The sequence below is a fragment of the Salmo trutta genome, chromosome 5 (genome assembly GCF_901001165.1).
Source record: "Salmo trutta chromosome 5, fSalTru1.1, whole genome shotgun sequence".
Classification (NCBI taxonomy): domain Eukaryota; kingdom Metazoa; phylum Chordata; class Actinopteri; order Salmoniformes; family Salmonidae; genus Salmo; species Salmo trutta.
This window is the reverse complement of record NC_042961.1, coordinates 40,005,766-40,032,730: the sequence shown is the minus strand read 5'-3', so window position 1 is coordinate 40,032,730 and position 26,965 is coordinate 40,005,766. Positions and strand designations below refer to the sequence as shown.

Sequence of the window (26,965 nt, the reverse complement as noted above, 5' to 3'; positions counted from 1 at the left end):
TAGACGTAGACATTGGTTACATTTTACAGCTTTTTCAGGAAGAATTTAGGTTAATATAGGCCTAACACACAGGTACACTGTGTCTGTTTGACATATCAGTGTTCAACATGCAAAACATCTAGGCTACATATCCTCTAAACATTCTGACATTAAGAGACTACGGAGAACATTCGTGGCATGTTGTTGTCCAAAAGTTGAGCAGCCTCCTGATTCAGAATGTTTTATGTTGTCTTGTTAATCAATCGATTTTACAACAGTAGGCTATTCATTATTATCAATAAAGACACTGGTGGCTCAAGTCACAGAGAGAGAGACTCGCAATGCCCGTGTTTTTAAACTAGAGATGCCCACGTGATGTCAATCAATCTTAAATTCAGAATTTAAACCAATGAAATTGCAGTACTCACAAATGCCCATCCTCCAAAGTTCTGCCCAACCAGGAAGTTAGAAGCCGACGGTGTCAGAGGTAGGTTTTAACTTTATGGTAATGTCACATCGTGTCTTTTGTATAATAACACTATATGATCAGCAAAAATATACCCATGACACTTAACTTCTATTTTTCTCTGCCATAAGTCATTTATAAGATGGGGCAAATAGAAGCCGATACATGTTACTTTCACGCTTGCTATTGCCTTTCTCTGGTTGACTGCATGCTTTACCAACGGTCACTGTCCGGGTATAGTTGATCAGCTAATCAGTGTGGTCATTTAGTGGACACGTCATATTATCCTTATTATAAGTACTGTATTACTTACCCTACTGAAGCCTACAATTCTCTGCATTTCTGTCTATAGCTTACTATACAACAGACTGTGATAGGAAATATAGGTAGTCTATTCTGTGTCAATAACCGTTTATTTTTGTCTCATCTCATACCAGACCATTGGCTAAGCAAAATAAGTTGTTTCCTTCAGTGGAAACTGCAACACACTCTGCTTCTCACAGGTTATGGAGCGGGGCCCTGGGACATGGGCACCTGTTTATTTTCATACACTGATATTCTCTTGTATACACATCGATTCATTCTCTACATTCCAGGGGACTGAAGAGAGGTTACTAAAAGGCACCATGGACAGCCAGGAGGTGGGAGCCATGCTGGAGGAGTGTCACAGGGCTGTGTCTGCAGCGGGTCTGGTGGTAGTGGAGCCCACAGAGGAAGCCAAGCTCAACTTCCAAAGATACAGAGGTACTCCAGCAGAGGGTACTCTTTGCCTAGTTATAAAATGATGGCTGGGACAAAGTTTGTAGCTTTGCAGGGCCATAATGTGTTGTCAGGTGTTTAAATCTAGAGTAGAATATGATTAAATACAAATAAAATAACTTAATTTGTCTCCCGAGTTACGCAGCGGTCTAAGGCACTGCATCGCAGTGTTGCAACGTCACTACAGCCTGGGGTTAGATCCCAGGTGTCACTAATGGCTGTGACTGGTAGTCCCATAGGGCGGCGCACAATTGGCCCAGCGTTGTCTGGGGTTGGGGAGGATTTGGCCGGGGGGACTTTACTTGGCTCATTGCGCTCTGGCGGGCGGGGCACCTGCAGGCTGACTGCTCTCTTCAGTTGATCAGTGTTTCCTCTGATACGTTGGTGGAGCTGGAACCACCGCTACCTCACCTGAGCGTAGTTTTCTGTCGGAGTAACCCTCAAGGTTTACTGTTTGTTTTATTGTTCACATTTGTATGCAGGAGTTTGTTTTCAACTCACTCAATATTGAGTGAATGCTAGGGGTTTGAAAGCCTTGTTTTTATATTGTAAACGCAGTAATGCAGATTTTGTCCATCTTCAGGAAACTCATTTGTGTGAAAAATAGTCTTTTTTTTTCAGTCACAATAGGGAGATAGGCCAATCTCAGTCATGGATCAAACCATTCTGCTGGTGTTTTGGTGCTTATCCACAAATTTAAATTCTAGAATCTACATCTTCACGATGAGTCATTTGTTTTGTACTTTTACGCATTTTTCTCCCCAATTGGTAGTTACAGTATTGTCCCATCGCTACAACTCCCCTACGGACTTGTGAGCGGTGATGGTCGAGAGCCATGCGTCCTCCGAAACACGACCCTGCCAAGCTGCACTGCTTCTTGACACACTGCTCGCTTAACCCGGAAGCCGTCCGCACCATTGTGTCAGAGGAAACACCATCCAGCTGGTGACCTAAGTCAGCTCGCAGGCGCCCGGCCCGCCACAAGGAGTCGCTAGAGCGCGATGGGACAAGGAAGTACCGGCCGGCCAAACCCTCCCCTAACCCGGACGACGCTGGGCCAATTGTGCACCGCCTCATGGGTCTCCTGGTCATGGCGGGCTGTGACACAGCCTGGGATCGAACCCGGGACCATAGTGACGCGTCAAGCACTGCGATGCAGTGCCTTAGACCGCTGCACCACTCAGGAGGACAATGCTATTTTCATCATCTGCAATGTGTATGGACATAACTCTAGGGCGCTCCAAATAAGACCCTTTCTTCCCAACTTTCCAGAAAATTACAGGATTTACACAACAAATATTAAGAGACTATTCTAAATCTCTCAGGGGATTTTAACGAAACACCTGATGACTCTGATTCATTCTAGGTGGAACACGATCAGCAAAGCTCTCAAACTAGCAATATCATCACAACATTATGCAAGGATCTCTCTGTTGATGATGCCTGGCATTATTTCAATCCAGATGCAAAGGGTTATACCTGGATCAACAAAACTATGTCACGAAAATCTAGAATAGATTTATTCCTAATTTTCCCCCTTTTTGTTACAATTTTATGGATGTAGATCATCATTTGGCTCCCTTTTCTGATCATTTGATTTCCCTGGAATTACAAGCTGCTAAAAAATCTAAAGCTATTCAAAGGTATTTGGAAATTAAACAACACACTACTTAAAGATCCTATTTTCATTGGAAACATCAAATCGTTAGCCAAAGATATTTTTGCAAGAAAATACTTGGGTAATGGAAGTAGATGGGAACCAGAAACCGTGGTTAGATGGCAGCATTCGCGCAAAACTGAAAGCACAAACCACCGCATTTAACCATGGCAAGGTGACTGGGAATATGGTTGAATACAAACAGTGTAGTTATTCCCTCCATAAGGCAATTAAACAAGCAAAACGTCAGTACAGAGACAAAGTGGAGTCGCAATTCAACGGCTCAGACACAAGACGTATGTGGCAGGGTCTACAGACAAAAACGGATTACAAATGGAAAACCATCCACGTCGCAGACACTGACATCTTGGTCCCTGACAAGCTAAACACTTTCGTCCGCATTGAGGATAACACAGTGCCACCGACGCTGCCCGCTCCCAAGGACTGTGGGCTCTCGTTCTCCGTGGCTGACTTGAGTAAGCGTGTTAACCCTCGTAAGGCTGAGGACCCAGACAGCATCCCTAGCAGCTTCCTCAGAGCATGCGCAGACCAGCTGACTGGAGTGTTTACGGACATATCCAATCTATCCCAGTCTGCTGACCCTACTTGCTTCAAGATGTCCACCATTGTTCCTGTACTCAAGGTAACTTAACTAAATGACTATCACCCCGTAGCACTTACTTCTGTCATCATGAAGTGCTTTGAGAGTCTAGTTAAGGATCATATCACCTCTGCCTAACCTGACACCCTAGACCCACATCAATTTGCTTACCGCTCCAATAGATCCACAGACGGTGAAATTGCCATCGGACTGCACACTGCCCTATCCCATCTGGACAAGAGGAATACCTACGTCAGAATGCTGTTCATTGACTATAGCTCAGCCTTCAACACCATAGTACCCTCAAAGCTCATCATTAAGCTTGGGACCCTGGGTCTGAATCCTGCCCTGTGCAACTGGGTCCTGGTCTTGCTGACGGGCAGCCCCAGGTGGTGAAGGTAGAAAACAACACCTCCACCTCGCTGATCCTCAACACAGGAGCCCCACAAGGGTGCGTGCTCAGCCCCCTCTTGTAATCCCTGTTCACCCATGACTGCATGGCCACGCACGCCTCCAACTCAATTATTACATTTGCAGACTACACAACAGTAGTAGGCCTGATTACCAACAGCCTACAGGGAGGAGGTGAGGGCCCTGGTGGAGTGGTGCCAGGAAAATAGCCTCTCCCTCAACGTCAACAAAATGAAGGAGCTGATCGTGGACTTCAGGAAACAGCAGAGGGAGCACGCCCCTATCCACATCGGCGCGACTTCAGTGGAGAAGGTGGAAAGCTTCCAAGTTCCTCGGCATACACATCACTGACAATCTGAAATGGTCCACCCACACAGACATTGTGGTGAAGAAGGCGCAACAGCCTGACACCCTAGACCCACTTACCTGACACCCTAGACCCACTTCAATTGCTTGAAAGAAAAGCAATACAGTGTAGACATTGCAACAGCGCCTCTTCATCCTCAGGAGGCTGAAGAAATTTTGCTTGGCCCTTAAGAACCTCACAAACTTTTACAGATGCACAATTGAGAGCATCCTGTTGGGCTGTATCACCGCTTGGTATGGCAGCTGCACCGCCCGCAACCGCAGGGCTCTCCAGAGGGTGGTGCGGTCTGCCCAACGCATCACAGAGGGCGCACTGCCTGCCCTCCAGGACACTTACAGCACACAGGAATTACAAAAATATAATCAAGGACATCAATCACCTGAGCCACGGCATGTTCACCCCGCTATTATCCAGAAGGCAAGGTCAATACAGGTGCATCAAAGCTGGGACCGAGAGACTGAAAAACAGCTTCTATCTCAAGGCCATCAGACTGTTAAATAGCCATCACTAGCCGGCTACCACCCGATTACTCAACCCTGCATCTTAGAGGCTGCTGCCCAGTGGTGGAAAAAGTACTCAATTGTCCTACTTCAGTGAAAGTCACCCAGTAAAATACTACTTGAGTAAAAGTCTAAAAGTATCTGGTTTAAAATATACTTAAGTATCAAAAGTAAATGGAATTGCTAAAATATACTTAAGTATAAATCATTTCAAATTCCTTATATTAAGCAAAACAGCTGCAAATGTTTATATTTTTTTTTATCAGATTGCCAGGGACACGCTCCAACACTCAGACATAATTTACAAATAAAGCATTTGTGTTTAGTGAGTCTGCCATATCAAAAGCAGTAGGGATGACCAGGGATGTTCTCTTGATAAGTGTGTGAATTGGACTATTTTCCTAGTACTTTTGGGTGTCAGGAAAAATGTATGGAGTAAAAAGTACATTATTTTCTTAAGGAATGTAATGAAGTAAAAGTTGGCAAAAATATAAATACCCCAAAAAACGACTTAAGTAAAATAACTTAAGTACTTCCTAAGTACATTACACCTCTGCTGCTGCCCTATATACATAGACATGGAATCACTGGTCATTTCAATAATAGAACACTAGTCAATAATAATGTTTACATACTGCTTTACTCATCTCACATATACATTTGCACTGTGTGTCCCCCAACCCCTCTTTTACACTGCTGCTACTCTCTGTTTATCATATATGCATAGTCACTTTAACTATACATTCATGTACATATGTACATACTACCTCAATTGGCCCGACCAACCAGTGGTCCCGCACATTGGCTCACCGGGCTATCTGCATTGTGTCCCGCCACCCGCCAACCCCTCTTTTACGCTACTGCTACTCTCTGTTCATCATATATGCATAGTCACTTTAACCATATCTACATGTACATACTACCTCAATCAGCCTGACTAACCGGTGTCTGTATGTAGCCTCGCTACTTTTATAGCCTCGCTACTGTTTTTCACTCTCTTTTTACTGTTGTTTTTATTTCTTTACTTACCTATTGTTCACCTAATACCTTTTTTGCACTATTGGTTAGAGCCTGTAAGTAAGTATTTCACTGTAAGGTCTGTTGTATTCGGTGCATGTGACAAAAACTTTGATTTGATATATATAATATACTAGCATTCAAAAGTTTGGAGTCACTTGGAAATGTCCTTGTTTTTGAAAGAAAAGGAAAACATTTTACCATTAAAATAACATCAAATTGATCAGAAATACAGTGTAGATATTGTTAATGTTGTAAATGACTATTGTAGCTGGAAACGGCTGTTTTTTTAATTTTTTTTATTATGGAATATCTACATCGGCGTACAGAGGCCCATTATCAGCAACTATCACTCCTGTGTTCCAGTGGCACGTTGTGTTAGCTAATCCAAGTTTATAGTTTTAAAAGGCAAATTGATCATTTGAAAACCCTTTTGCAGTTATGTTAACACAGCTGAAAACTGTTGTCCTGATTAAAGAAGCAATAAAACTGGCCTTCTTTAGACTAGTTGAGTATCTGGAGCATCAGCATTTGTGGGTTCAATTACAGGCTCAAAATGGCCAGAAACAAAGAACTTTCTTCTGACACTCGTCAGTCTGTTCTTGTTCTGAGAAATGAAGGCTATTCCATGCAAGAAATTGCCAAGAAACTGAAGATCTCGTACAAAGGTGTGTACTACTCCCTTCACAGAACAGCGCAAACTGGCTCTAAACAGAATAGAAAGAGGAGTGGGAGGCCCCGGTGCACAACTGAGCAAGAGGACAAGTACATTAGAGTGTCTAGTTTGAGAAAAAGACACCTCACAAGTCCTCAACTGGCACCTTCATTAAATAGTACCCGCAAAACACCAGTCTCAACGTCAACAGTGAAGAGGCAACTCCGGGATGCTGGCCTTCTAGGCAGAGTTGCAAAGAAAAAGCCATATCTCAGACTGGTCAATAAAAAGAAAAGATTAAGATGGGCAAAACAACACAGACACTAGACAGAGGAAGATTGGAAGAAGTGTTATGGACAGACAAATCTAAGTTTGAGGTGTACGGATCACAAAGAAGAACATTCGTGAGACGCAGAAAAAATGTAAAGATGCTGGAGGAGTGCTTGACGCCATCTGTCAAGCATGGTGGAGGCAATGTGATGGTCTGGGGGTGCTTTGGTGGTAGTAAAGTGGGAGATTTGTACAAGGTAAAAAGGATCTTGAAGAAGGAAGGCTATCACTCCATTTTGCAATTGGAGCCAATTTCCTCCTTCAACAAGACAATGTCCCAAAGCACAGCTCCAAACTATACGCAAGAACTGTTTAGGGAAGAAGCAGTCAGCTGGTATACTGTCTATAATGGAGTGGCCAGCACAGTCACCGGATCTCAACCCTATTGAGCTGTTGCCAATCCAACTTGTAGGAGGTGCTTCAGGAAGCATGGGGTGAAATCTCTTCAACAAACTGACAAGTAGAATACCAAAGGTCTGCAAGGCTGTTTGAAGGACACAATTATTATTTCAATTAAAAATCATTATTTATAACCTTGTAAATGTCTTGACTATCTTTCCTATTCATTTTGCAACTCATTTCATGTATGTTTTTATGGAAAACAAGGACATTTCTAAGTGACCCCAAACTTTTGAATGGGTGTGTATGTACAGTCGTGGCCAAAAGTTTTGAGAATGACACAAATATTAATTTTCACAGTCTGCTGCCTCAGTTTGTATGATGGCAATTTGCAAATACTCCAGAATGTTATGAAGAGTGATCAGATGAATTGCAATTAATTGCAAAGTCCCTCTTTGCCATGCAAATAAACTGAATCCCAAAAAACATTTCCACTGCATTTCAGCCCTGCCACAAAAGGACCAGCTGACATCATGTCAGTGATTCTCTTGTCAACACTCACACCTGTGTTAACGAGGACAAGGCTGGAGAGCACTCTGTCATGCTGATTGAGTTCAAATAACAGACTGGAAGCTTCAAAAGGAGGGTGGTGCTTGGAATCATTGCTCTTCCTCTGTCAAGCATGGTTACCTGCAAGGAAACACGTGCCGTCATCATTGCTTTGCACAAAAAGGGCTTCACAGGCAAAGATATTGCTACCAGTAAGATTGCACCTAAATCAACCATTTATCGGATCATCAAGAACTTCAAGGAGAGCGGTTCAATTGTTGTGAAGAAGGCTTCAGGGCGCCCAAGAAAGTCCAGCAAGCACCTCCTAGCGTTTCCTAAAGTTGATTCAGCTGCGGGATCGGGGCACCACCAGTACAGAGCTTGCTCAGGAATGGCAGCAGGCAGGTGTGAGTGCATCTGCACGCACAGTGAGGCGAAGACTTTTGGAGTATGGCCTGGTGTCAAGAAGGGTAGCAAAGAAGCCACTTCTCTCCAGGAAAAACATCAGGGACAGACCTGATATTCTGCAAAAGGTACAGGGATTGGACTGCTGAGTACAGGGGTAAAGTCATTTTCTCTGAATCCCCTTTCCGATTGTTTGGGGCATCTGGGGAAAAAAGCTTGTCCGGAGAAGACAAGGTGAGCGCTACCATCAGTCCTGTGTCATGCCAACAGTAAAGCATCCTGAGACCATTCATGTATGGGGTTGCTTCTCAGCCAAGGGAGTGGGCTCACTCACAATTTTGCCTAAGAACACAGCCATGAATAAAGAATGGTACCAACACATCCTCTGAGAGCAACTTCTCCCAACCATCCAGGAACAGTTTGGTGACAAACAATGCCTTTTCCAGCATGATGGAGCACCTTTCCATAAGGCAAACGTGATAACTAAGTGGCTGGGGGAACAAAACATCAATATTTTGGGTCCATGGCCAGGAAACTTTCCAGACCTTGATCCCATTGAGAACTTGTGGTCAATCCTCAAGAGGTGGGTGGACAAACAAAACCCCACAAATTCTGACAAACTCCAAGCATTGATTATGCAAGAATGGGCTGCCATCAGTCAGGATGTGGCCCAGAAGTTAATTGACAGCATGCCAGGGCGGATTGCAGAGGTCTTGAAAAAGAAGGGTCAACACTGCAAATATTGACTCTTTGCATCAACTTCATGTATCAAATATCAAATATATCTAAAGACACTGAAGCAGCAAACTTTGTATAAATTAATATTTGTGTCATTCTCAACTTTTGGCCACTGTGTGTGTGTATGTGTGTGTGTGTATGTATGTATGTATGTATACACACACACACACACACACACACACACACACACACACACACACACACACACACACACACACAATTTATCAACCCATGGAGGTCTGGATTTGGAGTCACACTCAAAATTAAAGTGGAACACCACACTACAGGCTGATCCAACTTTGATGTAATGTCCTTAAAACAAGTCAAAATGAGGCTCAGTAGTGTGTGTGGCCTCCACGTGCCTGTATGACCTCCCTACAACGCCTGGGCATGCTCCTGATGAGGTAGCGGATGGTCTCCTGAGGGATCTCCTCCCAGATCTGGACTAAAGCATCCGCCAACTCCTGGACAGTCTGTGGTGCAACGTGGCGTTGGTGGATGGAGCGAGACATGATGTCCCAGATGTGCTCAATTGGATTCAGGTCTGGGGAACGGGCGGGCCAGTCCATAGCATCAATGCCTTCCTCTTGCAGGAACTGCTGACACACTCCAGCCACATGAGGTCTAGCATTGTCTTGCATTAGGAGGAACCCAGGGCCAACCGCACCAGCATATGGTCTCACAAGGGGTCTGAGGATCTCATCTCGGTACCTAATGGCAGTCAGGCTACCTCTGGCGAGCACATGGAGGGCTGTGCGGCCCCCCAAAGAAATGCCACCCCACACCATGACTGACCCACCGCCAAACCGGTCATGCTGGAGGATGTTGCAGGCAGCAGAACGTTCTCCACGGCGTCTCCAGACTGTCACGTCTGTCACATGTGCTCAGTGTGAACCTGCTTTCATCTGTGAAGAGCACAGGGCGCCAGTTACGAATTTGCCAATCTTGGTGTTCTCTGGCAAATGCCAAACGTCCTGCACGGTGTTGGGCTGTAAGCACAACCCCCACCTGTGGACGTCGGGCCCTCATACCACCCTTATGGAGTCTGTTTCTGACCGTTTGAGCAGACACATGCACATTTGTGGCCTGCTGGAGGTCTTTTGCAGGGCTCTGGCAGTGCTCCTCCTTGCACAAAGGCGGAGGTAGCGGTCCTGCTGCTGGGTTGTTGCCCTCCTATGGCCTCCTCCACGTCTCCTGATGTACTGGCCTGTCTCCTGGTCGCGCCTCCATGCTCAGGACACTACGCTGACAGACACAGCAAACCTTATTGCCACAGCTCGCATTGATGTGCCATCCTGGATGAGCTGCACTACCTGAGCCACTTGTGTGGGTTGTAGACTCCGTCTCATGCTACCACTAGAGTGAAAGCACCGCCAGCATTCAAAAGTGACCAAAACATCAGCCAGGAAGCAAAGGAACTGAGAAGTGGTCTGTTGTCTCCACCTGCAGAACCACTCCTTTATTGGGGGTGTCTTGCTAATTGCCTATAATTTCCACCTGTTGTCTATTCCATTTGCACAACAGCTTGTGAAATGTATTGTCAATCAGTGTTGCTTCCTAAGTGGACAGTTAGTGTTGTTTAAGTGTTCACTTTTATTTTTTTCAGCAGTGTATATATATATATATATATAATTCCATTATTTTACTTTTAGATTTGTGAATTGTTAGATAGTACTGCACTGTTGGAGCTAGGAACACAAGCATTTCGCTACACCCGCAATAACATCTGCTAAATATGTGTATGTAACCAATCAAATGTGATTTGATTCTTCAACTATGAAGTCAGAGTTGTAGCCATTAAACGTGCCAAAGAGCTGAAGCACCTGAAGAACCTTAAAAAAAAAGATTTGATGAGCGAATTTGAGCATTTCTAAAGAAAGATGATCTATCTCAAGAAGACTATTTAAATCTTTACAATTAGAACAGCTTTACACAGATTTTGCAAAGGGTGCCTTTGTCAGACCAAGAGCTAAATGGATTGAAGAGGGGGAAAGAAACACCAGTTAGTTATTTAAATTATCAACATTTATCAATTCCTTTTATGAAAACCTTTACCAACTCACAATTTCAGGAAGATGGTTGTGAAAGTTACATTTGCCACATTCAGAATTATGTCCCTGTAATTGAAGATGATTTCCACTCAGTTTTGCGATTCGCCTGTGTCAATCGAAGAAATTGTAGAGGCTCTGAATTCAATGAAAAAAAGGTAAATCACCTGGCCCTGATGGCCTATCAGTTGAATTCTACAGGCAGTTTTGGAAGTTACTAGAAGATCCTATTTTTAATATGTTTCAAAATTGCATTGAAAATGGTGAAATGGTCTCTACTATGAAACAGGACCTTATTTCACTGATTCAGAAGCCTGATAAAGACCCTTCTCGCATTGACAAGAGACCAAATACTTGATTTAAATATTGAATGCTCTGGTTTATGCCAAATGATTAAAGAAAGCAATAGATGCCACTTATAATTGAGACTCAAACAGGATTTATGAAAGGCCGTCACATAAGTTCCAACATTCGTTTAGTCCTGAACCTTTTAGATTATTCAGATGCAATTGACTCGGATGCTGTTTTATTTTTGGACTTCTGTAAAGCCGTTGAACATGAATTTCTCTTTCGGTCTCTGAAACTTATTGGTTTTGGTGAACATTTTTATCAGTCATTCACATGTTTTACAAATATATAAATAGTTCTGCGATACCTTAATATATCCAAAAGATTCAGTATCAACACAAGTGTACGACAGGGATGCCCAATTTCACCCTTTATTCATTTTGGTAATGGAACTTCTATCTCTAGATATTCTGAATAATGCAAACCTACATGGCTTATCCATTTTTAACAGAGAAATCCAAATTTCCCAACTGGCTGACAATACCTGTCTTTTTTTTTATTTTTTAAGACAAAGACCAGGTCGCCCATGCCCTTCATGCTATCACGGCATTCTCTGTTGCATCTGGATGAAAACTGAATTTTTCTAAATGTGAAATCTTATGTTTATGACTCTGATGATAAAGAAATATTCCTGTAAAGGACTGTGTTAAATATTTAGGAATACATCTATCCAAAAACCACTTTGTCAGTCAATGTATGAATTTCTCTTCTAAAAAAAATATTATATATATTTAATAATTGTCTACAAAGGGATCAAATTTTATTGGTCACATACACATGGTTAGCAGATGTTAATGCGAGTGTAGTGAAATGCTTGTGCTTCTAGTTTCGACAGTGCAGTAATATCTAACAATTTCACAACAACTACCTTATACACACAAGTGTAAAGGGATGAATAAGAATATGTACATATAAATATATGGATGAGCGATGGCCGTGCGGCATATTACATGTTGCAGTAGATGGTATAGAATACAGTATATACATATGAGATGAGTAATGTAGGGTATGTAATCATTATATAAAGTGGCATTGTTTAAAGTGACTAACGATACATTTATTACATCCAATGATTCATTATTAAAGTGGCTAGAGATTTGAGTCAGTATGTTGGCAGCAGCCACTCAGTGTTAGTGATGGCTGTTTAACAGTCTGATGGCCTTGATATAAGCTGTTTTCAGTCTCTCGGTCCCAGCTTTGATGCAACTGTACTGACCTCACCTTCTGGATGATAGCGAGGTGAACAGGCAGTGGCTCGGGTGGTTGTTGTCCTTGTTGATCTTTTTGGCCTTCCTGTGACATCGGGGGCTGTAGGTGTCCTGGAGGGCAGGTAGTTTGCCCCCGGTGATGCGTTGTGCAGACCGCACTACCCTCTGGAGAGCCTTGCGGTTGAGGGCAGTGCAGTTGCCGTACCAGGCTTTGATACAGCCCGACAGGATGCTCTCGATTGTGCATCTGTAAAAGTTTGGGAGTGTTTTCGGTGACAAGCCAAATTTCTTCAGCCTCCTGAGGTTGAAGAGGCGCTGTTGCGCCTTCTTCACAACGCTGTCTGTGTGGGTGGACCATTTCAGTTAGATCACGGACAATCTATACTTGGAAGAGTGCTTCTGTCCAAGGCAGAGGGGCTTCATCGCTTTGTGTACCCCTCCATTATCTTTATTTGTAAATCCCTCGACCTGTAAAGAGATCAACAAGACCTTTCTTGACTTCATCTGTAAAAATAGGTCTCACAAACTAAACAAGTAATTCTTCTCAAATAAAATATCTGAAGGAGCTCTGGAAGTGTTGCATTTTGTTGACATAAATAACACTTTCAAGAGCAATTGGTTGAAAAGATGTGTTGACAATACAGAATCACTTTGGTATGTCATTCCAAACAATGTGTTTAATAAATTGGGAGGTCTTCCATTTTTATTGAAATGTAATTATATTCCTGAAAGATTACCCACTAAATTGGCTAGGTTTCACCAACAAGCTTTAATGTCCTTTTTGGATTGTATTTAGTATTTTCTTGTTTATACCGGTGTTTTGTTTTGTTAGACATGTTTGATGTAGGGATGTAAATTGTTAATTTTGTATAAAAAAATAACATTGGTGCAGCTGGCTTCCGGATTATGCGAGCGGGTGTCAAGAAGCGCGGCTTGGCGGGTCATGTTTCGGAGGACGCATGACTCGACCTTTGCCTCTCCCGTTGGGGAGTTGCAGTGATGAGACAAGATCGTAATCACGTAAAAGTGGGTTTAAAAATAATAATTTATTGTGAATGTATAATGAACCCATAGATCTCAAATAGGCCCATTTAACTTTAGAGTAGCTTTTAGGTATTCTCAAAGCATGATATTTAAGTAAACTTGAATTTTTTTTTGTTTTCTGTATTGTTTTTCACGTCACCATATTCTGTCCCCTAATTTCCAGAGTCCCTGTCAGTTGAACTGAGCATGCTCCTGCAGGAGGCAGTGGCGATGAGGTGGCCCTTTGTACCAGAGAAGTGGCAGTACAAGCAGTCAGTCACTTCCCAGGACAAAGTCAACTTGAAGGACTTCATTAGTCTGCATCTACCACAGCTACTCGTAATATGACCTTACATGGCTGCCACTCATATCAAAGCAAAATCAAGCAAAGCACTCCCTGATGAAGGCGTGTGTTTTCTAAATGTGTCAATGGTAGACTAGGGTGACATGTGGGATGCAGGCTAAGATATATTTTTAGAACTATGTTTAATTTATATATCAACAAAATATTATTTTGACTATAAATGTACTGATTCAAGATGCCATTAAAAAACAGCCATTTATCACAAAAAGACTGTCTTCGAAGTGTTTTAAACTTTTGATTCATTTTGATGTGTCAGGCTCTGCTGAAGGCGTCCATCTTGGCCAGGGAACCCCAGTGGGCAGCAAGTGTGGTCTTCCTGATGGATCGGTTCCTGTATTGGACAGATGAGTCCAGCCGGCTGCTGAAGATCACCAAGCTCCTCCACAGACACTACCCAGGAACCCCCATCGCCCCCCAGCTGGTCATACGACAGGCCAGAGTCTATCTCAATGACGGTGAGTGAGGTCATCATTTTGCGACTTCAGACTATATTTCTCACAGATTGGTTATTTCTTGTTTACTGACTATATTAGAGTCCAGCTCTGTATCATGCTGTGTCTCCATGCTGTGTATTGGAATACTAGTTGTCTGTTTTTATTTTATTTACCATACTATCAAGATAAAGCTCCTTAACCTTTTAAGTATAATTCCACCCCAAAAGTATATTTTGGTATTTGTTTCATTAGTCCATTGTTGACATAGTCCCAAAATATTTTGCTTGTCAGCAATCACGTTTTCAAGATATGTAACTTTCAAAATACAGAGATGGCAAAACACAGCATCATATGATGCAAAATGCATCATACGGGGATGATTTCTGTATTTTGAAAGTTACATATCTTGACAACTTGATTGCTGACAAGCAAAACATGTTGCGAGTATACCAACAATAGACTAATGAAACAAATACCAAAAAATAGTTTTTGGGTGTAATTTTCCTTTTTAAGTATGATGCTTTGTATCGTTTGTCATGCTTGTTGTCTCACCCACAGGTAAACTCCAGAAGGCAGAGTACATACTGAGCAGTCTCATCAACACTAGTGGAGCAACAGGTAGGCATACAAAATGCAATTCTCTTACCATTTAATGTTCCCCACGAGGGTCTGCGTTAACATGCGTGTTTGAAATCTGCAGGTTGCTGGGTATATCAGTCTGACAGTGATAGGACTCTGATCCAGGCGGTCAGTGTGCAAGTGCGTGGACAGGTTCTGCAGAAACTTGGTAAGGGGAAAAAAAGAGAGAGATGTAGCGTTATGTCTATGCATCTTTTTTTCCCATCTCTGAATTGTATGTTTCGTCTCAGGACTGTGGCTGGAGGCTGCTGAGCTGATCTGGACCTCCCTGGTCGGCTATTACGCTCTTCCTCAACCTGATAAAAAGGTGGAGCCAAAACATCCAGTGCACCCCAATGAATAACTGAATACTAAATCACACAACAAATCTGTGAACTTCTCATAACTACTTTTATGAAGGTTTAATATGTGTTTAGTATGCGTTTTAACTTAGTATGTGTTTTGATTTGTAGGGCATTGGAACGTCTCTTGGGATTCTGGCCAACATATTGGTGTCTATGAATGATGGAGACTTCCATGCATTTAAGACCAATCCGGGCATTGACTTGGTGAGCACTCGGTCTTAACCAATGAAATCACTTGTGTTCTAAAGATACACATTGACGTCTGCATAAGTTGTATGATTTATGAGGCTTTTCAAATGTCTCTGACCGCTACATGACCTCAGTGTATGCCTTTATGTCTGGAGTAGTGTTTCCTTGAGAACGATGGCCACCGTCTCCTCTCAGCAGCTGAGGCAGCTAAAATGGCGGTGGTGTACAGCCAGTATGCCTCGCTGTACGTGTTAACCAACGTGGTGAGTCCTCTCTTTCTCTCTTTTGTGTTTTTCTTGGGGGGGGGGAGCTTACTGCTAGGTGAGCACTGTAGCACAACTGCCTATTAACATAATACTAGATATAATGCTATGTCATTCTCTTTCTTTCTTTCTCCAGGTCACCCAAGGCACCTGTCTGTTGTCCTACAGTTTCTCAGTAGAATGCCCCCCCTCGGACAAACACTCCTTCCTCTTCCGGGCCAAGGAAGCCTTTGAGATCGGCCTACTTACTAAAACAGGGGGGGACATGGTCACTAGCAAACAGGAGCTCCACACATTCCTCAAGGCAGCCTACTCTCTGACTGTCAGTCACAAGTGGCTGGGCACCCCTCAGAAGACAGTGGACCAGGCCAGATTGGTATGCCGGGAGGCTTTGGAGAAGTTCTATGCCTACTGCCATGCAGACAGCCAACAGAGAGATGCCCTTTGCACTGGAGTTATGAGTCTGATATCCCAAGTGAAGATTATTTTGCGGGTCAATCCATTCTTGAACTCAGACAAGGGGTCGTTCATCCCAGATAGCTATAGAGACGTGGTGGAAGAGAGAGCAGTGCGGTTCACTCTGGATGGTTTCTCCAAGGTGATGGGGAGGTTCAGGCAGTACCACACCTCAGTGTGTGAGGCCTCTGAGGCAAGCTGTAGGAGGAAACATGAAGGCCACCAGGCTGGACTCTGTATAACAGCACTGGGGACCACGGCAACGGCCCCTAACACAGAGTGTGCCACTGAGAACCACAAGCCCCAAAAAGCCACACATAAAGAAGAGTTACACAGAGACAAAGTACCCAATGCCTCTTGTTTAGCTCCAAGGTTACCTCAGGAACAGGAGCTCTGTACAACTCTGGGTAGCACTGAAGAGCTACCAAGCAATAGCTATAATAAAATGTCTCTCAAATCACTCAGTAGCAGCTTTGGGTCCTCATTTGAAAAAGTGTCTTTGAACAGCCCTGGGTCTCCCCTCAGCTGTAGTGGCTACAAAGATGGCAGTGTTCCGGATAAGGTAAACATGGAGTATCTGTGTGATCCAAACTGTCTCACCGAGGTTAGTGAAGATGGGTTGGAAAATGGGCCAGAATCTAAAAGCAAGACCAGGAAAAGAGATATCAGAGCAAGTCTCAGTGCTCAGGCAGGATCCAACTCTTCCACCCGGGTCACTTCCTCATCATCCACCCACACAGGAAGTGATGTTGAGCAGTTTGAAATGATTGACGAACAGAGTCTAATAGAGACTGTGGAGACCGAGGAGGAGTGTCACGGGTGTGGTGCGTCAGTGTCGGTGAGACCTACAGGAGACGGAGTAGTGATGCATCCAGGGTACCAAGACAAGTCGAGGACTTCCTCCTTTAGCTCCATTGGCGACAGCCTCGGCTCCCAGTCATCGTGGCAGAAACTATCCCTATCTGACACATCCCGTGAGGCGGCTGCAGTACCACAAATGCGTTCTGCAGCCCCAGCAGCTGTAAATGAACACCGAGGTCCCGCCGCCTCGCAGATAGTTCCAAACTTCAATGTGGATCAAGAAGCAGAAACGGAGGAAGACACTGGATCCCCTCACCCCTTTGGGCCTAACAGTGCTGCAGCCTATCACAGAAGACCTCCACAACTAGGATCTGAGAGCCTCATCCCGGAGCAGTGTCTCTCTACAGAGATAGACAGCTCCTATGAGATGGTGGAGAAAGAGATAGGACACATAGTCAACAACACTGAACCCTGTGCTGGAGAGAAGCAGATTCCCTCTCACCTAAACTCCTCATGCTACGCCTGTCTAAAGCACGGCATCATGGGCGGTCTAGTGCCTGAGAACCAGTACGTTTTGACAGAGGAGGACTACATCGCCCTCCTGGCTGGGATGTGTCATGGCTGTATGTTAAAGAGACTGCAGAGTGACATGAAATTCAAGCTTGGGAAACAGAAAAGCGCCTACAGTGAGTTCCTATTGCCTCGTAGTGTTATAGAAAATGTAAAGTCATGGTTGTTTTGTGTTTTTCAAGGTAAAAGGCAACTTGAAATAATGATTAAGTACTAATAAGATGAAATATACAAATGTAATGTTTACATACAGTTCAATGCTTTCAAAAGGTTTAATGCACCAACGGCCACTTCAGATAGAGGTTATTTAACATTAAGATTATGTTAGATAAGATGCACAATTTCTTGAACTTGTACTCGACTATCCTTAAACTGTGATGGAAATGACTCAGTTCTGAACATATACACTATTTCCAGCATACACAGTGGTTCATAGCGAACTTGACACCGGTTGCACTGAAGTTTACAAAACAGAAATGACAAGTTATTTATATTACATGGTAAAATTGTATTTTGCGTAGTAATAACCTCTAAAAAAAAACGTGTTTTTTTTTTTCTCCAGGTGCTCTCCTTCTGAAGTACTCCAGGGCCTCTGGACTGTGGACGTCCAGAGAGACCTATGTGTACATCGGAGAGCCAATAGGGAAGCAAGGCCAGCAGAGAATAGCATTATGGGTACAGTTTCTACACCAAGAGGAGAGGCTGAGTAGGTCAGTAGGGATAAATCAAGATTTAATTGAATTCCGCTTTGAAACACAGAAACATCTGAATCCTAACTTCGGAGATACTCACATTTTCGCACAATCTCCCATCAACATCGATGCATGATTTATGTTTTGCAAAACTAAACATTGTGTGCCTGTCTCAAGTTAGGATTGGGCCTAACGTGAACATGTTCTCCGCGTTTTCATTTCCCCCTTCAGTTATGTGGGGAAGGAGTACCTAGAACCTAAGGGCATTCAGTTCCATCTGAGTGACGTGGAGAGGCAGATGACGGCCCAGTACTACGTGACAGAGTTTAACAAGAGACTCTACAAGGAGAAAGTGACCGCTCAGATCTTCTTCATCCCTTCAGAAGTGCTACTGGTAAAGGCATTAACGACATCCCACTAATCATTGATTCATTGGTGATTGTAAGTGTTCTGAACGCCTGGGCCCAGATCTGTTTGAGCAACTCCATAGGAGTTGGCTATACAGCACAAACAGGTCTGGGCCCAGGCTAGGACTCCTTTGGCTTAGCTTCCTAATGACGCAATGAGGTGATTGACATTTTAATAACACAGTTCAAAATGAAATATTGCCATACTTTTCCAAACACCCCCCCCCCCCCCCCCACACACACACCTAATATTTTTTAATCATTTGATTTACTTTTTTTAATTAACATTGGGACCTGTTGTGCCAAAGCCACGCTTCATCAAATCAAATTAAATAGAGCGCATTTCATACACAGTGAGTGTGCTTTACCCTAAGAAGAAAGAAACCAATCATAAGAAAGAAACTAACTTCACCATGGTCATATTGAAAGATGGGATTTTTATTTTCTGATAGCTGTTTTTAATGATGGCCTGTTTTTACTTGCTATGACTGTGATATGTGGTTGTTTTATCTACCTTAGTTGAATGCATCGACTGTAAGTCGCTCTGGATAAGATTTGTCTACTAAATTACCAAAACGTATTGTAAAATGTAATGTTTACACATCTTCAGAAGAAGTGAACCTTCCTCCTGTTTAGACAGCTGCTTGTTTTGTTTCAGATCTTGGAGGGGGATGAGGTGGTGGACTGTGTGACAGTGGAGCCCTACATGCTGGGGGACTTTGTGAAGCTCACCAACAACACTACTAAAGTGGACAAGCGGTTCAAGGCATCAGAATATGGAATCGCTTTCGGACATTTCACCTACCAGTTCTCTGGATGCCAAGAGGTTGTTGTCGACCTACAAGGTGTGCGCGTGTGTGTGCTTGTGCAGTGTGCGTGTGTCTGTTTATGTCTCAGGTGACTATAACGTTCATTTGTTGAATCTTATAATTCAGCATTTTACATTAAATTTTCTGTATGTCACGAAATGTTTTTTGTTTTCTTCCTTTCTCTATTTTCTCTCTTTCTTTCCCCAGGGTGGGTAACCGCCAATGGGAAGGGGCTGACGTACCTCACAGACCCCCAGATCCACTCTCTCAGGACCCCTAAAGGTGCCACTAACTTCGCTGAGAGGGGGGTCAATTATTTCCTAAAGGACCAGCATGGACCAGAATGCAACAGTATCTGTGACCTACTGTCACTGGGCAAACTGCAGTAACATACGTCTTGAAAACAGTGATGTCTACTCCAGATAGAGATGTGTGTGTGTGTTTGCTGGAGCTCCTTGACAACTCTCGAACAACATATTGTTTTGGCCTAAAATATGTGCATTGCGATCCCCTACTACAATGCACAATGCACATTCTGACCTATTAGACATGGGCTGATCCTGTGGTGAAAACAGCAGTGTAGTGAAGCACATTCGGTAGCATGTGATTTCATTTCTAGAAGTGAGAATTGCCTGCCCCATTTACCAACCTCAACCAGTTCTGTTAAAATCAGACTGTACTGTGTTTTCGATGTACTGTAAGTGTTTTTGTGACCCTTGATACCACTCTCGTTTATTACCTAAGGCCTGCGCTCTGTTGTAGCCTACAAAGTTTTATTAAATTGACATTGATCTGTTTTAATTGCTTTTGAATTGATTAAATCAGATCACAGAAATGAAAGATGAACCTGCTACTGTGTATCTGTTCACCTGTCTCTAGACCAAACACTGGATGGATTGTAGCTCAACTGGTTCGACCAAACAAGGAAGTAACATCCATTGGTCTGGTTAGATTAGCCAGGATAACACCTGACACTCACCACAAACAAATGAGGCACCAAATTATTTGTTAATTCAATGTTGCTTGATCACATCTCGCTGAGTGAACCAGGGATGTATTCATTAGGCACCAAATGGAAGAAAACTGACTGAAACAGGGAGGGACTACTTAGATTTGTCCAATAAGAAATACACATTTTGTTTTAAAACATTTACAGTTGTGTGCCCTAGTGGATACAACTCGGAATGACTTACATAATATTCACTAGGTGTAAGTTCAGGCGCTCTAGTTCTTTGCATCAGGTGACTTGCCCACCACCCTGGATCACATGACCGTGATGTCACAGATGTTGCTAATAGTGCTTGTGACCTGTTTTATTCCATGACATGTTTTACTAGCTTCCTCCTTCAACAATGGTTATTTACACAATCTTGTCCTCTCCTCTGAACTGCTATACATAGGAAACAGAATACAGTACTTACATTGGGGGGGAGGGGTTGAGGTACCGATCAAGTACAGTTAAACAATATAAACATGTACCTATGACAGCAAAATAATCCATACAAAATGCCATCTTTAGACCTACCACACTCCATATATCCATATATTCATTCAGATCAGACTGCTATATCCTGAAGTTATATTGCTCAGGTACTGTCAGGTAACGCATTATTATATGGCTCTTATCAAGATAAGATAACAGCCTTTACAGTTCATTATCTTAGCCTGGCCCATGGAAACATACTTTAGTCTCATATGACAAGGATTTCTGAGCCTCTGGTGAGAATGAAAACCTGGAACATGTGCTGATCTAGGATTTGGAGCCTGAGTGTCGTACTGTTTATAAGGAAGTGACTTTGCACTCCTACAGCAGTCCGTCTGTTTGTTGGCGTGAGTGTGTGTGACATTTGGAAGCATGAGGACCTTCGTGTTGTTGATGTGCCTTGCAGTGGGCTGCCTGGCTCAGGCACCTCATCCGTGCAGTAAGTAAAAGACAGAGAACTTGTGTTGTAAATTGAGTTGTTAACCTAAGAGCCGTAGTGTTATGAATGCCTGACCCCAAGTCAAAGATTAGCTCCTGCGTACAGCATAGTTCTGATTTAACACCTGTGCATTGTACTGGAGGCAGAGCAGAGCTGTAAAAGTAATGTGATGGTAATTAAGGTGGATGTTTTTTTCTATGTTTATAATATATAGTCCACTTTTATGGCTAAATTGGCCATTTTAACAAAACAATGGATAAATGTTTCACTTGTTACCAATAAAACACCTTTCCCTTGCTCAGGGTCTCCCCCTCTTCTGACCGGAGCCATGTCAGTGGTAAGTCTTTCTCCATAGTAGGTGGGAATATGGGAGTTCCCATAGCAATAACATCAGATGGAACATTTTGACAAATACTATAAATATTTAGAAAATCTTGATATCCTGCCTTATATACTGAACAAAAATATAAATGCAACATGTAAAGTGTTGGTCCCATGTTTTAATGAGCTTAAATAAAATATCCCAGAAATGTTCCATATGCACAAAAAGCTTATTTCTCTCAGATTTTGTGCACAAATTTGTTTACATCCCTGTTAGTAACCATTTTTCCTTTGCTAAGATAATCCATCAACCTGACAGGTTAATGCTGATTAAACAGAATGATCATTACACAGGTGCACCTTGTGCTGGGGACAATAAAAGGCCACTCTTAAATGTGCCGTTTTGTCACAACACAATGCCAGAGGTGTCTCAAGTTTTGAGGGAGTGTGCAATTGGCATGCTGACTGCAGGAATGTCCCCCAGAGCTGTTACCAGAGAATTTCTCTACCATAAGCCGCCTCCAACGTCCAATCGGCCTCACAACCGCAGACCACGTGTTTGCCGTTGTGTGGGCAAGCGGTTTGCGTTGTGAACAGAGCGCCCCATGGTGGGGTTATGGTATGGGCATGCATAAGCTACGGACAATGAACATAAATTGTATGTTATCGATGGCAATTTGAATGCACAGAGATACCGTGATGAGATCCTGAGTCCCATTGCCGTGCCATTCATCACTTCATGTTTCAGCATGATAATGCACGGCCCCATGTCGCAAGGATCTGTACATATCTGTACTCACCAGACATCTGTGCTCACCAGACATGTCACCCATTGAGCATGTTTGGGATGCTCTGGATTGACGTGTAGGACAGCGTATTCCAGTTGCCGCCAATATCCAGCAATTTCGCATAGCCATTGAGGAGGAATGGGATAACATTCCACAGGCCACAATCAACAGCCTGATCAACTCTATGCGTTGGAGATGTGTCGTGCTGCATGAGGCAAATGGTGGTCACACCAAATACAGACTGGTTTTCTGATCCACGCGTCTACCTTTTTTTTAAAGGTATCTGTGACCAACAGATGCAGATCTGTATTCCCAGTCATCTGAAATGAATAGTGCCTAATCATTTTTCTCAATTGACTTATTTCCTTATATGAACTGTAACTCAGTAAAATCTTTGAAATTGTTGCATGTTGCGCTTATATTTTTGTTCAGTGTGTATATATACAGTGCATTCTGAAAGTATTCAGACCCCTTACCTTTGACACATTTTGTTACGATACAGCCTTATTCTGAAATTGATTCAATCGGTTTTTTTTCCTCGTCAATCTACACACAATGACAAAGCAAAATAGTTTTTTAGACCTTTTTGCTTATTTATGAAAAATAAGAATCAGAAATAACTTATTTACATAAGTATTCAGACCCTTTGCTATGAGACTCGAAATTGAGCTCAGGTGCATCCTATTTCCATTGATCATCCTTGAGATGTTTCTAAAACTTGGAGTCCACCTGTGGTAAATTCTATTGATTGGACATGATTTGGAAAGGCACACATCTGTCTATTTAAGGTCCCTCAATTGACAATGCATGTGAGAGCAAAAACCAAGCCATGAGGTCGATGGAATTGTCCGTAGAGCTCCGATACAGGATTGTGTCGAGACACAGATCTGGGAAAGGGTACCAAAACATTTCTGCAGCATTTAAGGTCCCCAAGAACACAGTGGCCTCCATCATTCTTAAATGGAAATGGCCAGAAGGAAGCCACTCCTCAGTAAAAGGCACATGACAACAGGGAAAGATGAACAGAGTAACGTACAGAGAGATCCTTGATGAAAACCTGCTCAGGACCACAGACTGGGGCGAAGGTTCACCTTCCAACAGGACAACGACCCTAAGCACACAGCCAAGACAACGCAGGAGTGGTTTCGGGACAAGTCTCTGAATCTCGTTGAGTGGCCCAGCCAGAGCCCGGACTTGAATCTGACCGAACATCTCTGGAGAGACCTGAAAATGTGCCATCGACGTTCCCCATCCAACCTGACGGAGCTTAAGGATCTGCAGAAAGAGCCAAAAGAGGTGGGCCAAGCATGTAGCGTCATACTCGAGGCTGTAATCACTGCCAAAGGTGCTTCAACAAAGTACTGAGTAAAGGGTCTGAATACTTTTTTATTTTTTGCAAAAAATTCTAAAAACCAGTTTTTGCTTTGTCATTATGGGGTATTGTGTGTAGATTGAGGGGGAAAAACTATGAAATCCATTTTAGAAAAAGGCTGCAGTGGTGTAAAGTACTTAAGTAGTACTTTAATGTATTTTTACTTAAGTTGTTTTTTGGGGTAACTTTACTTAACTATTTATATTTTTGACTACTTTTACTAAACTACATTCCTTAAGAAAATATTGTACTTTTTACTCCAAAAGTACTCGTTACATTTTGAATGCTTAGCAGGCCAGGAAAATTGTCTAATTCACACACTTATCAACCGAACATTTAAATTTTAGTCATTTAGCAGATGCTCTTATTCAGAGCGACTTACAGTAGTGAATGCATACATTTCATAATTTTTTTTCTCCGTACTGGTCCCCCGTGGGAATCGTACCCACAACCCTGGCGTTGCAAACACCATGCTCTACCAACTGAGCCACACAGGACCACGACCACCCCTGGTCATCCCTACTGCCTCTGATCTGGCGGACTCTCTGATCACGCATGCTTCGTTTACAAATTATGTCTGAATGTTGGAGTGTGCCGTTGGCTTTCCGTAAATAAAAAAAACCAGAAAATGGTGCCATCTGGTTTGCTTACTATAAGGAATTTGAAATGATTTATACTTTTACTTTTGATACTTAAGTATATTTTAAACTAAATGCTTTTAGACTTACTCAAGTAGAATGTTACTGGGTGACTTTTACTTGAGTCATTTTCTATTAAGGTATTTTTAATTTTACTGAAGTATAACAGTTGGGCACTTTTTCCACCACTATAAGGCTGTAACTTAAGAAAATTTGGAAAAAGTCAAGAGGTCTAAATATTTTATGAATGCACTGTATATGAAGAAAAAATTGAAAATACAAATTTGGTTAAAAAAAACAAGATATGCAAATAGTATTGGCTATAATTATATCTGCTATATATCTCACATTCCTCTCCTTTCAGGCAAATGAGAAGGTTAATGCATATGCAAAATATGACTATGACGCGTTAGGCGAGCGTATCCGCTTCAAGGAGATGGGATCTTATGAGAACAAGACATTCGGCCTGGATGCCCTTCTGCTCTTCAGAGAGGTAACAAACACTTATTCACAACAACAACCATGTATTCACAATAACAACCATTTATTCAATACAATATACTGGTACACACATCACAGTCATGCACATTCAATTTATTCATATAAAAACAGAGCTGCATTGTTAGAAAAATAATGGTTTCCTACAACAAAAAAACAATACGCCTGCCATGAAACAGATGCTTATCTTTCCCCAACGTCTTCCAGGGCGTCATGTATACGATTAACCACAAGAACCGCACATGTAAGAAGGACAGGCTGAAGAAGGAGGACTTCCACCCCATGGAGATCCCTGCAGATGCTACTCTGCTGGGGCAGGTGATCCTAGGGAGCTCCTCTGGTCCAGGACAGGGTCTGCTGGTCAACACCTGGTATGGAGAACGTGCAACCCCAACTGGTGGTAAGGGGCATAGCATGCAGTTGGTGTAAATGTTGGCTTTCATTTGTGAGCTTCCTCTTTCTGAGGAATGCCAAAATCAAATGTAATTTGTCACATGCGCAAAATACAACAGGTGAAATACAACACCTTTACCGTGAAATTAGTTTTTCAAAAGTAAGAAATAATTGCTAAATGAACTAAAGGCAAAATAGTAACACAAAATAACAATAGAGGCTATATACAAAGGGTACCGGTACTGAGTCAATGTGCAGGGGTACGGGTTCGTCAAGGTAATTGAGGTAATATGTACAGTACCAGTCAAAAGTTTGGACACCTACTCATTCAATGGTTTTTCTTTATTTTTACTATTTTCTACATTGTAGAATAATATGAAGACATAAACTATGAAAGAACACACATGGAATCATGTAGTAACCAAAAAAGTGTTAAAACAAATTAAAATATATTTGAGATTCTTCAAAGTAGCCACTCTTTGCCTTGATGACAGCTTTGCACACATTTAGGCAGGTTACCTTGGTGTTCTAGGGCACAGGCACTATGGTGGTCTGCTTGAAACATGTAGGTATTACAGACTCGCTCAGGGAGAGGTTGAAAATATCAGTGAAGACAAAATAAAACTTTTATTTTTATGGCAATTAAGTTTTGTGATTTTTTTTGTGTTCTCAAATCAAATTTCTGCTCCCTGATTTTGTTTATCTGATTGATCAATTTAATCTTAAGGTAAAGACAAGTGGTTGAGCACCTTCACTGAGTTTGGCTGCATACCTGTCAGCACTACGTACTACACAGACAAGACTGGCTGGGTGCTTACAACGTAAGTGTTTATTATTGGGCAGTGTGTAAAATATGACTGGTTTTTATTTTTAAATTGCTGAATCTTTGATCTACTGACAATATAATAGTAATATTTGACATCAATATATAGTCTTGTAGGCCTATGTAGTGTTTGTTTCATATCCTCATTCTGAGGAACTTCCTCAGTCCATTTTGTGTTCCAAAACATTCAAAAGAATGTCTTCATTAGCTAGTTTGACACTTCTGGAAACATCAAAATCCATAATTTCATTATAAAAGTAGTATGTATTATTAAATGATTAGTACTTTCATAATTATCCCGAAGCATGGATTTGACTTTCGTTAAATCTACAGATAAGATATCCATTATGCTATGTGATAATTGTTTATTTTTTCACTTACAGTTTCTTCAACATTGTTGTTGGGATCGATGACCCCCAGCAGTTCTTCCCTCCTAAGTTCTGTCAGGGCGCTGAACTGGATGCGACTGCAGATGCAGCCAACTTCTACAGCGTTTTTAAAAACATAAACTAAAGGACCATTCTCTTTTCTTATGAGAATTTCACACAGCTATTGCTTATTTTTAACCTGTGATAAATGTTTAAATGAATTTATAAATAATTATAAAAAGGGATAACTCATTAATGTAGAAGAAAAGGGTTAAACCATGAGTTAGAAAAAAATTCCAGTACTGACCATGTAACATATATGCAAACATTTTACCTTTGACATGTTAATTACTTTCCTTACTACATATAGGCCTTGGAAATGTAAACTTGCACTGTGAACTGTCCTTCTGAATAAAATTTACAAAATGTCAAGTCTATATAGTATAGTTGGACATCTCTTCACAAGACCTATGT

At 42.2% G+C, this 26,965-nt stretch overlaps 2 protein-coding genes across 3 annotated transcripts; both read left to right on the top strand.

The window, feature by feature from the left end:
- The first annotated feature begins 403 nt into the window (after positions 1–403).
- alpk1 (alpha-kinase 1) lies at positions 404–20,211 on the top strand. 2 transcript variants are annotated; one of them, XM_029753586.1, is made up of 14 exons: positions 404–466; positions 1,042–1,189; positions 13,585–13,739; positions 14,021–14,219; positions 14,757–14,816; positions 14,899–14,985; positions 15,068–15,144; positions 15,290–15,385; positions 15,529–15,633; positions 15,770–17,576; positions 18,023–18,170; positions 18,384–18,546; positions 19,218–19,404; positions 19,576–20,211. In XM_029753586.1, the coding sequence occupies exons 2-14, from the start codon at positions 1,072–1,074 to the stop codon at positions 19,755–19,757; spliced, it is 3,384 nt and encodes a 1,127-aa protein (XP_029609446.1). In that variant the 5' UTR covers positions 404–466; positions 1,042–1,071; the 3' UTR covers positions 19,758–20,211. The 2 variants fall into 2 exon arrangements, with proteins under 2 accessions (XP_029609446.1, XP_029609447.1); XM_029753587.1 differs by lacking the exon at positions 404–466 and adding an exon at positions 749–948.
- A 920-nt stretch (positions 20,212–21,131) lies between these two features.
- LOC115194149 (ependymin) lies at positions 21,132–26,926 on the top strand. Its single transcript, XM_029753585.1, has 6 exons — positions 21,132–21,290; positions 21,593–21,627; positions 24,774–24,902; positions 25,115–25,307; positions 26,028–26,121; positions 26,507–26,926. The coding sequence occupies exons 1-6, from the start codon at positions 21,224–21,226 to the stop codon at positions 26,634–26,636; spliced, it is 648 nt and encodes a 215-aa protein (XP_029609445.1). The 5' UTR covers positions 21,132–21,223; the 3' UTR covers positions 26,637–26,926.
- Positions 26,927–26,965: the final 39 nt, after the last annotated feature.